This window comes from Pituophis catenifer, unplaced genomic scaffold, assembly GCF_029215685.1.
Source record: "Pituophis catenifer annectens isolate HBS135680 unplaced genomic scaffold, rPitCat1.0.hap2 SCAF_3, whole genome shotgun sequence".
Lineage (NCBI taxonomy): Eukaryota > Metazoa > Chordata > Lepidosauria > Squamata > Colubridae > Pituophis > Pituophis catenifer.
Window position 1 is genome coordinate 192,478,933 of NW_027256883.1, and position 13,277 is coordinate 192,492,209.

Consider the following 13,277-nt stretch of genomic DNA (forward strand, 5'->3'; position numbering starts at 1 on the left):
AAAGTTCAGAAAGCTAGAAAAGAAGTGAAAATAAATGATGTTCAACGTAAATGTTTCATGCAATCTAAAGAGCCACAGAACTTTTATTAATGTTTTATGGTGGCTTTTGCTTTTGATTTCCTTTGAAACTGCTTTCCCATCTAGAGAATTCTGAAAAACAGCAATTGAAGACTATTACTCCATATTTCTCATCTCTAGTTGTTCTCTATTTCAACTTTCTTTTTCCTATTAAGCCAGAAAAATCCCTGCTCTTTAAACCACAGTTTCAAGCTTTGTTGTATTCTATTTCTCTTGTTTTCCCTTTCACAATTTACTCATTTGAGTGAAATTCTAGATGGCAATTCCTCTTCCCTCTGGTCATGAAACCCCAGGAACTTCTCCAATTTGAAATTCTCCCTTTAATTCCCAGAAATTGCCAGCTGTTCTAAGTTCACTTAAAGATGGCTTATTGGAAACCTCACCGGAGGGCTTTACCCTGGCTTCTCAGGCTCAGCAGCATTGGGTAGGATAAGAGTATTGATTCATATAGAAATATATATGTCCACTATTTTTTGTTTGAGTCCCATTTCTAATAATTCATAAGAAGGAGTCACAATTTGCTCAGCATTTAGAAGTGATGGGCCTGTTGCGTTATTCACAGTATTCACGGAGTACAACAGAATTATTCACTAACCTGGGATTCTAAATCTCCACCTGAGGCTCAGCCAGGTGAATCATAGCTTTAGGGGAAAAGTAGGTTCTAATTTATGGAACATTTGACTAAAATGAGGAAACTCCCTTCCCTTTTAATACTAAGAGGAAATTCTAAGAAGTTACACCCAAAAAGAAGAAACTAAAAAGAGACTTTCTCAGCAAGAATCGGTTTCCTTTGTTATGAGGCGTGTGTTTCCATTTGCTGGTATCAAAAAACATACCCCGTTGTAAAACCTGAAGAGAATATAACATTTATAAATTCTAAACAATGTTCAAAGACAACCAACCAATTACCAAAAATGAATCTGTTGAACTGTTTGCCTTTCAAATAAGAGATTTTAATACAAACAACACAGGTAGTGGTGTTTTTCAATGAAATTCAAAGAAGCAAATGCCTTTATTTTTATTTTTTTTTCATTTTGACTGATACTGTGGGTGCTCAAAGATTTGCGAACCCATCTGGATTTTCAATATTTCTTGCATAAGTATGACCTAAAATATCATCTGTTTACCACACAATTCCTAAAACTAGATAAAGAGAACCAATTAAACACATATTGTAGGTCAAAACCAGTGGTGGGTTGCTACCGGTTCCCCCTGGATTGGGCGAACTGGTAGCAGCGGCGGGAGGCTCTGCCCACCCGCCCAGACATCTCTATGTATGCGCAGAAGCTTCTGCGCATGCACAGAAGTGTCGCGCGCATGCCCATGAGCGAACCGGTAACAAACTAAATTGAAACCCACTACTGGTCAAAACAGCTTATATATAGCTATGGTAGTTGGTCAGAGATAGAGACCTAAGTAAAGATAAATGAAAAATAAATAATCTTTGGGAACGTTCCATGACTTTTTAGACCCTAAATTGATAAGCGTGCATTTCTATAAACTAAAAAAGGGCCCATTAACTCTCTCACAAATCAGTTGTTTGGCAGCAGAATAGGGAAAAGGTGGGATGATTCTGTATTGTGTTATAATATTACATTGCAGCACTTGGGATAACTGCAGTAATTTGCAGAGAAATGAAGTAATGTTTTCTTAGAAAACCATAAACTTTTACTTACATAAGTGCGCTAATATTCAACTTGTTATTATCTGTTTTTAAACTCTCACCATTCACAACTGAATGCTAGTTTCTACCTGCTCAATTAGTGTTTATATCTGAGTTCACTGACAAATAATATTTTTCTCATGAAATATCATTCATGAACAATGAGAAATGAAACCAATGCAGAGATATTTTATCCCAGGTTGTGGCCAGAGCCTTTTCTTCTTGTGTAAAACAGAGGAGAAATAGGTTGCCTCTAATGAACAAAAGGTGGAGATGATTTTTTTCCCCATTAGTTCTCATTAAGAAGTGAAAGCTAAGTTCTTAACGTAGAGACATAATATCCTATAATTTGAAAAAATCTCACTGCATGTTGGGCAAACCAATCCTATCCTGGGATTGCTTTGCGGATGGAGGCTATTCTTATTCATTCTTCTCCTATCCTCTCCACTGAAAGCATTAAAGTCTATGGATATTCTCAGATTATGGTTGTCCCAAAGGTGCTTTTTCAAAAGGCAATTAGACTTCCTTTGTTTTTCCTCGAAAATGTTTCGCTTCTCATTCAAGAAGCTTCTTCAGTTCTGAAGTGAACTGAAGAAGCTGCTTGAATGAGAAGTGAAACGTCTTTGAGGAACAACAAAGAAAGTCCACTTGCAAAAAAGCACCTTTTGAAAAAGCACCTTTTGGACAGATGTATTGTAATGTTAAGGGTTTTTCTGTAAGGGTAAGATAGGAAATCGGAAGTCACCCATAACTGCAAATGGTCTGCCAGTAGTTCTCTGATTTGGTCTGAATTGGTCTGCCAGAAGTTCTGTGATTGGGATTCGACATGCCATAACTGCAAATGGCATGTCGAATCCCAATCACAGAACTACTGGCAGACCAATTTAATCTGCTACTTCAGGTGAGAGGGAAACAAAATACCTCAAGGATTCCTGAAATATAATTTTTGTAGGGTATATTATTAGGAATTTGAAAACTCATCCAATTTTCTCTGTGTCCTACCTTGTACTAAACAAAAATGAAGTCTGGGTTATTCTGAGTTTTTTCCTCAAACTGCCTTCAATCTCTGAACTGTGTAATCTCTTCTCCATGCCTCCTATTAATGGCTTGCTTCTTCTTTTCTTCTTTAACCTACCTTCCTTCCTTCCTTCCTTCCTTCCTTCCTTCCTTCCTTCCTTCCTTCCTTCCTTCCTTCCTTCCTTCCTTCCTTCCTTCCTTTCTCCAAAGTCAGCTCTAAATTCTTTTACACTTAAGCAATTTCCAGTGGATGTCCCATATTGCCATTCTTCTTTTAACTATCAGGATCTAAATATACCTGCTCCTCTCTTTTTGTATGCTACTTATATAATAGATTTTTCAGGGAATAGAGCTGGCATCTTAATGAAGACTGCACAGTTATATGTGAAGAACCTATCTTTCAAGAATGTTTGTTAAAGCACAGGGTTCAGATGAGGAGTGCCCCAGCTGCAATAGGAAGAACAGAGCTGTTTCTTCCTTAACAATTTTAAAAATGGTTTTAGGTACATATAGGGCACAATTGTTGTGAGCCTAGGAGTCCTGTACATTTCAAACAGAGGGAGAAGACTGTATGGTATCTTAAAATAAATTTAAAATTGATTTATTTTGTCATCTATTTTATACAAGGCGTAAAATAAATGTGAAAATAATAAACATTGCTTAAATATTATGTCAGATATAGAGCAGCAAAGTCCCTCAACTTCTAAAAGTAGATGAAGTCTATGAAAAAAAAAGCTATAAGGTAAAGACATTATCTAGAAATCTACATTTCCTGGGCTGCGCATTTTAGTGAAATATTATCTAATGCCTTCAGATAAATTAGAAAAGTGATGATGCTATTAATGCAGCCATTTTTAAAGGCCACACATAAATCTGGATCATTCTTATATATATTCCAATATTCTGTTCAGCTACATGATTGGGGTAAGTCTGAGTTTCCAGACGTGTTATTAAACCCTGGCAAGACATTCCTGTAAGGATATTTGCATGATGGGTAAAATGTGATTGTGGTTGATAAAATGTGCTGAATTTTATTTGATTCTCCTTCCATGGTATATTGAAATTACTTTCATTTATTATTTGCATGCATTATTACTCAAAATAGCTGTAATTCATACATGCATTTTGTTCTTTCTTTTATAAAATAACTACAGTTTATGGTGCATAATGTATTTTAATGTATGTCTTGAAAGAGTATACATCCTCAATATTTCTGTTATGGCCAATTTTATGTCTGGATCCCATCCCTGTTTTCCTTTCTTTAAAAGTCCTGCTGGGATTTTTTAAAAGAAGGATGATGAAAAGGGCATACATAGAAATAAATATAATACGATGTCGATGTAAATTCATTTGTAGTTATTTTACCATCAAAGTCTAAATTATTGAGCATCAATTGATATACATGTTTAAACTGCCACTTCAGGATGGAACAGTAAAAAATGGCAATTAACATCATAGATTGATCATAAGGTATTTTTGTTTGTTTTTGCAATATACAGAGGAAACACTCACATATTCATGTACAATTTGAAATTTTGTCTCTTTTCCAAAGAGCTTATGGGACCTTATGTTGAAATGAAACTCCAGAAATGCAATAACAGAATAAACGTACGTGAATATCAGCAATATATTTGATATTTCCATATAATTAGATTTTGGAGCCCTGGGAAATCTTAATGCTTTTAGGCTTAATTATATCCAAATTGTGAGTATAAAATATAATTTGCATTACAAACAGATTTATAATATGTAGACTAGAAGGTAAGAGGAGAGAAAATAATAGCAGATTTAATATGATCTGTTGCATTTTAGGTCATCTTCAGAAAGCGAGGAATTTCTATCTCCAACTTCTAAGTGAAAAACAGGAAATCTAACGCATGAAAATTTGATGTTGTCTTAGGAACAGTGGAAGAAGAAGATCATTAAGGGCAAAACAAAGTCTTTGTGCTCAGAAGATCCCAAGTTCAGTGCTAGATATATCTAGGTAGAATGAGAATACTGTCTAACTCAAACCTCTACATTTTCTACTGATGACTCATGAGTATAAACAGCTTCCTATGCTCCAAAGACATTTACTCCACTTTTGTCATTTTCTAAATTCTGAATTCTGAGTTTAACCTCATCTTGGTGCCTATACAATACAGAATAGTTTGAAATCCTTACCCCCTGACTGGTCTGCAGTTCCACTAGCCATTTCTGGTCAGCCAAGCCACTTACTGAGGTGCACAAAGCGGCTTGTTGCATCTAAAGTCAGAGGTGCAGTTTGGTCTCAAACCATGACATATTCTCTGAGAATCTCTCCAGTTTCCTCATGAAGAGCAGAGTGGATAATATTCACTCTTCCTCCTCTTAGTTTTATTTGCTTGTGAGAGAAATAATGAAGGGAGAAGGGAGAAAATCTCTCCTTTAGCACCAAAACATGACATTTATGTATTGGAAAACTGTTCTGTCCCAGACAAAATATTAACTACCTTGAAGAAAAACATCTGGATCGTGTACAGCAAATGAACTAACTACTGTGCCTTTATTATGTGAACAGATGATTATTTGGAAAGGCCCTCAGGTTTCTGATACTGAAGACTAAGAGACATAATTACACAGCCTAATTGGGATGCCATAGGGATTTGAAAAGTTGCTAATAAAATTTTTGAGGAGTTCTTTATCTGGTTTAAATTTCATAAGTGGAGTTCAAATATCTTCAGCGTAATGCAGCAATTTCATTGTTTCTGTATCATGTTATGCTAAAATTCTGAAATGAATTATATTTGGGGTTACAATTTGTAAACAATTTAATTGAACCACAAGCTTAAGCATTATTTAAAGATTATCTGTTTTGCTATGCATTCTTGGCAGTTACAGTAACTGGCGATTGTACCTGAGAACCAGTAATTTTATTCATCTAAAAATTAGCTTAGTAGTTACTAATCAGCTTGCAAGGCAAATATAAAGGAAGAAAATCGATTTAAACTCCCTGTTTGAAGCTTGTGCCAGGTCATTACTGAGAAAGTCTAATCTGCTAAATAATTAAAGCTCTGCACTTGTGAAGCGAGACGAAAGCAACTTTACAGACGAATAATAATTCTGAGCTGCTGTTGGGCTCTTTTAATCTATAATTAAACTATGCACACTTCAAATGCATGTCTGTGCGTTTGTGTGTGGATTTTTAGCTGACTCAAGTTAAAGAAGGGCCTGTAGAATAGGTTATGCCACAAAGCGCCTGAGCCTTGCCAAAGAAAATCAGCAGTTTTTGGAGCCAGCTCCACTTTAATGTGAAAAGAAAACGTTATATGGGAGCAACAGCTTTGGGAGCAGCATCTACCTGTGCTCTTATTATGAATAAATAATGCTCCAATACCCTGAGAACTAGTCAAGTGCAGAACCAGGGCTATTGTAATTGCTAAAAAGGAATAATGGATATTGCCACTGACTACTTTTGAGATGTACAGGTACATATAAATAGCTATTAATCCAGCATTTATCATTTAGTTGGTGCTTATTTAAGCACTCTTGATAAATGCTGGACTAACTTGGCCAGACAAGTTACTATATATAAAAAGGGAGCAAACCCCACACTCACCGATGACGTTACCTAGCTTGGTAATGAAAAGTTTGCAAGTAAACAATCAAGCTCAGAAAGCTCCAAGAACTCCACAGTTCAACCCTGACCTATAGATTTCTATTAGATTACCAGATACTGAGAGTGGGAGAACTAGAGGAGATGTGGGCAACTTAAGGTCCAACAATCTGTAACTGAAAATTGACTACTACACATAACTCTTAACTATGGTGGCTGAGCTATTAACCCATTGGGCTTGTCGATCAGAAGGCTGAGGACTGAGGCTAAGTAACTTTGAGGAAACTCAAGCCTCGGAGATTTATTTTGTTGGGGGTGTTACTTGGAACCCTGAAATCAACCCAAATCTCCAAACAATCCCCCCTCCCAGTTTCCCACAGTAGTAAACGTGGCAGGTCTGAAGGCCTAATGCAAAAGATGGCTTCCAGGCCTGACACCCCCATTTAGCTTGAAGGTAAATGTTGACTGGGTAGGGCTACTTGCTTAGTGAATTTAATTGTTTTATAAGCCATAAACATTTATTTTTTTCTTTCTCTTTTTCCTTTCCTTTCTGTTTCTATTGCAATGGAGCTTTCCTCTCCATTTGATTTCCTCCCCTCATTTTTTGTGATTGTGCTGGAGGGATGAGAAAGCATATTTATGCCTACTGTGAAAGAGAGAATAGTTGGTTTATGCAGACAGGGGATCAATTAATTTTTAAATGGAATATGGTATTTTACTGAGAATTAATTTTAGCATTAGTTATTATTCAGTTAATTTGAATTTGTCAAATTGGAAGTGTATGTTTAAACATAAAGTAAATTTCTCCTTATTCCTAAGAAACAAGCAAAGCTGATAGTAAAGTGTGTCCTCATTTATCTACTTCTAATTAGTTCTGGATTCCTTCACTAAATGTTGGAAACATCCCATGTATCATCCTATTTGTTTTTGCATTTTTACATAAAAACTGCATCAAGCTTTTATGCAGAAATGTTTTTTTTAAGATTCTTGTGGTTAAAATATTTCAAACATGTACATAATATCTAAGTAACAGTCACAATCACATGGCAGCACTGAGCAGATTTTATCTGATCTTGAAAAAAAATCTAAACAGTGTCAGACCTGATTAACACCCAGACTGGAGACAATCAGGAAATCCTAGTGTATCCTAGTGTACAGACTGGAAGCCAAAAGTGCCTTCAGGAAGAGAGCAATGACAGACCACTTTTACATTGTTTATGTAGCCATTAGGAGGCAAATTCAGCTTTAATGAGATGTTACTTTTATCTAGATCTACAACAGACACTTTGGATTGAATCCAATTGTGGCTGGCTTCTGAAATGAGATCAGTAGAGATTCTTCTTTTAGCACCCTATGAAGTTTTCTGTTGAATTTTGAAGGTTCTCTAGAGCAGGGGTCCCCAACCCCCAGGGGCGTGACCTGCTCAGAACCGGGCTGCAGAAGTGATGAGCAAGAGTGCACACAGCTTGACTTGCACATGGAATGGGAGTGCACATACAGCTCCATTTGTGTGAGGGGCAGGTGCGTGCATGTGCCTTCTGCTAGTGCAAATGAAGCTATGTGTGCCCACCCCCTCCCGCCAGTCCGCAAAGCCAGAAAGGTTGGAGACCGCTGCTCTAGAGAGCAAGAGGAGAAAGAAAGAGCAGGGAAGATCCACTGCAAAAGTCAACATTCAAATGTGCAACATTGAAATGTCCAATGATTCAAAGTTACTGATCTCTACATTATTCTAAGCAGACCTAGTTTTTCTATATGAGACTGTTCATTCATTGAAATCTGTGAGCTATTTTCTCACACCTGTCAAGGTGTGTCTGGTGAGGGCTTTGGAATATATGGTCAATGCACTGCTAACAGCCTTTCATAACCGTGCAAATTTCTTTTTGACTGGTGGATGGGTTATTTGCTACACTCTTGAAAGATGAATTATAGTTTATTCATTGCTCTCCGAAGTTTTAGTTATTTTGTATTGTTGGAACGTTTTTAAGCTGCTTTGAGAATTTTTTTTTTTTAGTATGAACTTTGCTTAATTTCTTAAATATATAGATTTAAACAGCTTAGTTATTTTGGAATTTTTCCCGCCATCACAGAAACCCCCAAGAATTTCACTTACTCTTCTTAGAGAATAATTTCTTTCGTCGTCCAATGGGACTCAGCTTGTATTCATTCTCATCACAGCTGCAGTCCTCGTTATTCTTGCTGTAATACTTGGGCAGGAGATTGGAGATTCCTTTATTACTGTCTGGAGCCATAAGGCTAGCTAGGCCTTTGCATTTATGCAACTTCAACTTCCCGTTGGCATCTTCCACACACTGCCATTTCTGGAAAAGCAATAAAAAAAAGAAATAATGGAATAGCAAAAAACATATTCCTCTCACATACCTTTATATTTGAAATTAGTTGGTATTGTCAACAAGGTGGAAACATAGGATAGTGAGGAAGATCATGCTTGAAAGTGAACTTCCTTATATTTGTGTACCTGTGGTCCAGATCTTGTGAGGTTTTCTGTAGCCAATCAAAAAAAGTAGTAAGCAGGATATGTTCCTTTCTCAAGCAGCAACTTTCTAGAAGCAATATCAGAGCAGAATAAGCACTCTTCTAGAATAGAGTGCTTTTTGTTCAATCACATAGTTTGAGACAGTGGTGAAATTCAATTTTTTTTACTACCAGTTTTGTGGGCGTGGCTTGGTGGGTGTGGCAGGGGTAGGATACTGCAAAATCTCCATTCCCACCCTACTCCAGGGGAAGGATACTGCAAAATCTTCATTCCCACCCCACTCCAAGGGAAGGATATTGAAAAATTTCCATTCCCACCCCATTCTGGGACCAGCCCAGAGGTGGTATATGCCGGTTCTCCGAACTACTCAAAATTTCCACTACTGGTTCTCCAGAACCTGTCAAAACCTGCTGTACTTCACCCCTGGTTTGAGATATAGAGAGTTGTGGTTTCCTATTTGCTTACCTCTGTCTGATCTACTAATACTAAGTAGAGAGGTGACAGGACTGCCATCTTTGGCTTGCCACCCCACTGGCATCCTGCCATCAAAGGCTAGGAGGGAGAGGGCAAAGGGGGGAGGAGGACAAATGGTCAATGAACATGTATGGGGATGTGATGGGAAATAGGAAGCGAGGAATTACAGCTTGACAAAGACTAGGAAAGCACAGAATCTGTTTGTGCCAGCATACAAGGCCGTGCTTCTGAGATTGGAATATGGACTATCCCAAACGTCTCAGCATTCTCCAAACACCTATGTGGCTCTTCATTGACTGAAGATGAACTAGTCATAGGGGAAGGGCTGGGATGAGGGGAAAAATGTGTAACTTTTTGCGTGGGAAATTTAGTTCTAGCCTGACTTTACTGCAGCCAGCAGCCTTTAGTAAAAGAACCTAACATTTTATCAAAATGGAGTCGAGGGTCTTTCTTTCCTAGGAGACCTGACTTGGGCAGGTCTGACATGAGGAACAGTTGGTGGGTTTTATAAAACAGGAACATTGATCCCAGCAATCATGGAAACCAGTGCAAGATTGATAGAGCCAAAATGTACACGAGTGCTGAAAATGTTTACATGCACAAATGCATGCACACGCACACACACATGTTGAAGGCAAACACAAATCAAACAATCAGAAAGTAAAAAAAAGTTTCTAAATGAAACTAAAGAACCACAACCAAACCAAGGCTTTTCTTGCAGTTTGGTTCAAAAACTGAAGTCTGGAAGTATGAACAAAAGGGGAAACAAAAACCATTGTACAACCTCTGCCTGGAGCAACTGATGAAGAAAGATGCCAATGATTATAAAAGAAACTGAACAAAGCATCACTAAGGTAGAACTCATCAGCAACTGCAGTTGTTCTACTGTGAGGCAAGAACAATTATGCCATTCAGTTATTTATTCAACAAGTATGAGCTTGTAAAATTTTCTGGAGACAATTCATGGTTTATAATGAAAAAAGCTAAGAAAGCAAAGATAGTTGGGGGAGGAGGACTATAAAATACTTACAATTGCTTATTTTAAAAATCAAAACAATAGGATAATAAAATTGTGGGATGCTTCTTCAAAATGGATATCACATCAAACAAAAACAAGGGAAAAGCATGCATTTTTTTTAAAAAAAAACCCCACTTACTGTTGCTATAAGCACAGTATAATTTTAGAATGGTAGAAAATTAAGTTCACAATAAAAATGGAAACTTTCCTTTTAGAGATTTTCTAGATTGGATCTGCATTAAATGGTGTTGGTAGTTATTCTGCACCGCCTACTGAAAGATACCAGAACTTTGAGTGATCCAATAACAAAAGAGACCGACAATTCAGAAACAGTAGATCTCTCCCCTTCCAGCCATCCACCCTATCCCAGTACTCAGGTTATAGAATAGAACTGATAGAATACACAACTTTATGTTGTAATGATAATCATCAACTTGGAAATCTTTATAAAGGGATTAAACAAGTTTATGGAGGATGAAGTTATTATTATCATCATCATCAAGTAATAATCGCAATAGCTATATAGTGCAACTAATCATTGTAATAGCTACATAAGCTTTCTAGAGGCTGTTGGGGAATATCCTTTGGCATTGCATGATGTGGAAATACAATAGTGGACTAGATAATTTTTGGTCTTATCCAACCCAGCTCTTTATATTTTTCTATTACCACCTGAGAGGAATCAATTTAGCATGCTCGAAATCACACCCCGATGAATAGAGTTTGCAAGGGAAAACAGATCGTCTGATTCTGTTCTTAGCATCTTGCAAAAATGATACATTGGGCTTCTCTATATGCAAATGACTCCAGATCAGGGGTTAAATCCAGCAGGTTCTGACAGGTTCTGGAGAACCAGTAGCGGAAATTTTGAGCAGTTCAGAGAACTGGCAAATACCACCTCTGGATGGCCTCAGAGTGGGGTGGGAATGGGGATTTTGTAATATCCCTCCCCCAGGAGTGGGAAGGGAATGGGGATTTTGCAATATCCTTCCCCTGGAGTGGGGTGGGAATGGAGATTTTGCAGTATCCTTCCCCTGCCACACCCACCAAGCCATGCCCACCAAGCCACAACACACCCACCAAGCCACGCCCACAGAACCGGTAGTAAAAAAAATTGGATTTCACCACTGCTCCAGATAATCTTAACAAGTGTGTTCTCCCAGTGGAGAATATTTTATCAATTTTACTGCCACAGAATTCTCCTGAACATGGATGCACCCACTGTGTTCAGTTCCATTCATTCTTTGCTTTTCACCACCATCAGTTTCATTTCCTGAAGTCCTTTAGAAAATTCAGATAACCTCATCATTTGAGATTCAGGAGAAGCTGCTTGGGGGCAATTTCATCTAATGCCCTAGTCACCTCTGAACTCCTGAGTGCAACCAGATATGCAGTGGGACTATTTATGTGAATGCCCACAAGTGCCCTCAGGAAATCATCTGGATCCATTAGGCACCAGGTTTGGACTATCTTAATTGGCTCTCACCTCTGCAGAGGACAAGCAAAATGATGATCAACTTATGCACCAGTCATAGGCAGAGGCCTGATGACACTCTTTCATCTTCAGATAATAGCGCTTACTGCTCCAAGGTAAACATATATGGCTTTTGGCTTCTCAGTTTCTTTTCAATTAAATAAGAGGGTAAGCTGTTACTACCCAGACCACCAATAAAATTTAAAAATACAACCAGAAAAAAGGTTTTCCATTGTTTTAATTGGCATTTAATTATGAAAAGTAATATAGTAAAGAGCAAATGTGGCAGCTGTCTCTCAATATAGCTTAGATTCCCTTAATTAATATGCAATATTTAAGGCAAATAAACCTGGAAGAACTGTCTCCTGAGCTAGAGGCCCAGTGAACTCCTGTCATAAATAGTATGAATGACAGAACCCAGCATATTTACTTCATAGTTATTTAGTACTGCTAAACAGGCCCAGCAACCAGAAGGTTATAATTTAAGGAAATAGTCAATTGGATCTTGACAAGAGCAGGGAGAAAGGCCAGATGGTGCAGCTCATAAATAGAGAATATGTCAATTGGTTTGTTCCACTGATTAAATCGAACTCTACTTTCAGCTCTGTTAAATAATATTTTTTAGAGCAGTATAAAATACAAATAAATGCCCCCAAAGTGAATTTAGACTACAACCTCAAAGGGCAAGGAGTAATTTGGTTTGTATTAGTTAGCATGCTCATGTTGCAAACGATTCAAGAAAAAATTTCATTCCTTTTTTCAACTTTATTTTTGTATTAATGCTTTAATATTCTACACTATTTATAAGAAGCCTTGCTTTTTTGTAAATACACGTACAGTTTTAACGTTCCCCTATGTTTTAGTAACAAAGTTATTTAAATATTTCTCCAGCTGTATGAAAAAATAAAGTAATATGAAAACATCAGTAAGTAGGAGGAATTTCCACCAACTATTTCTGGGAAAATCTTAATGATGTCACTTTGAGTTTTACTTTAAATATTTGAAAATCATTCAGTCAAAATTCCAAAAAGATATTTTTTTAATATACAGTGCACTTATTGTAGCTAAGTACAGTTGCACAGAAATGGGGAGAAATGTTATTCTGCAAATATGTTCGACTAAACTTTGTACCTCAATCATATTAGACTTTAATGATACATTGTACAATTTCATGTTATTATTGGAAATAATACAACAGCATTATCAATCAGATTAATAAAATCAAAATTTGCTTATAGATAGGTGTATTTTAGATGAGCAAAAGGCTATTACATGCTGAAAACAAACAAGAATTGGGAACAAACAAGAATTGGGAACTGTTGCATGAGAAAGTGAGAATTTTATTTCCAATTACATATTGCCCAGGAAACTTCCCTTTTAAAAATGTGAATATGCATGTTACTTTATCTAATGTAGCAAAATAAATTGTTTTTTAAAAATTCTAAATAACCTCAACTTGTTAAATGCCTTTGAAGCACCTTTAAA

The 13,277-nt window shown here is 37.0% G+C and overlaps 1 protein-coding gene across 1 annotated transcript in view; it reads right to left on the bottom strand.

Annotated features, from left to right (window-relative positions):
* Positions 1-13,277, bottom strand: part of SULF2 (sulfatase 2) — a 113,964-nt gene that overhangs the window by 21,209 nt on the left and 79,478 nt on the right. Inside the window, exon 11 of the mRNA XM_070940035.1 lies at positions 8,443-8,650. Within this exon, the coding sequence (XP_070796136.1) occupies positions 8,443-8,650 (208 nt within the window). The remainder of the gene's footprint in view (positions 1-8,442; positions 8,651-13,277) is intronic.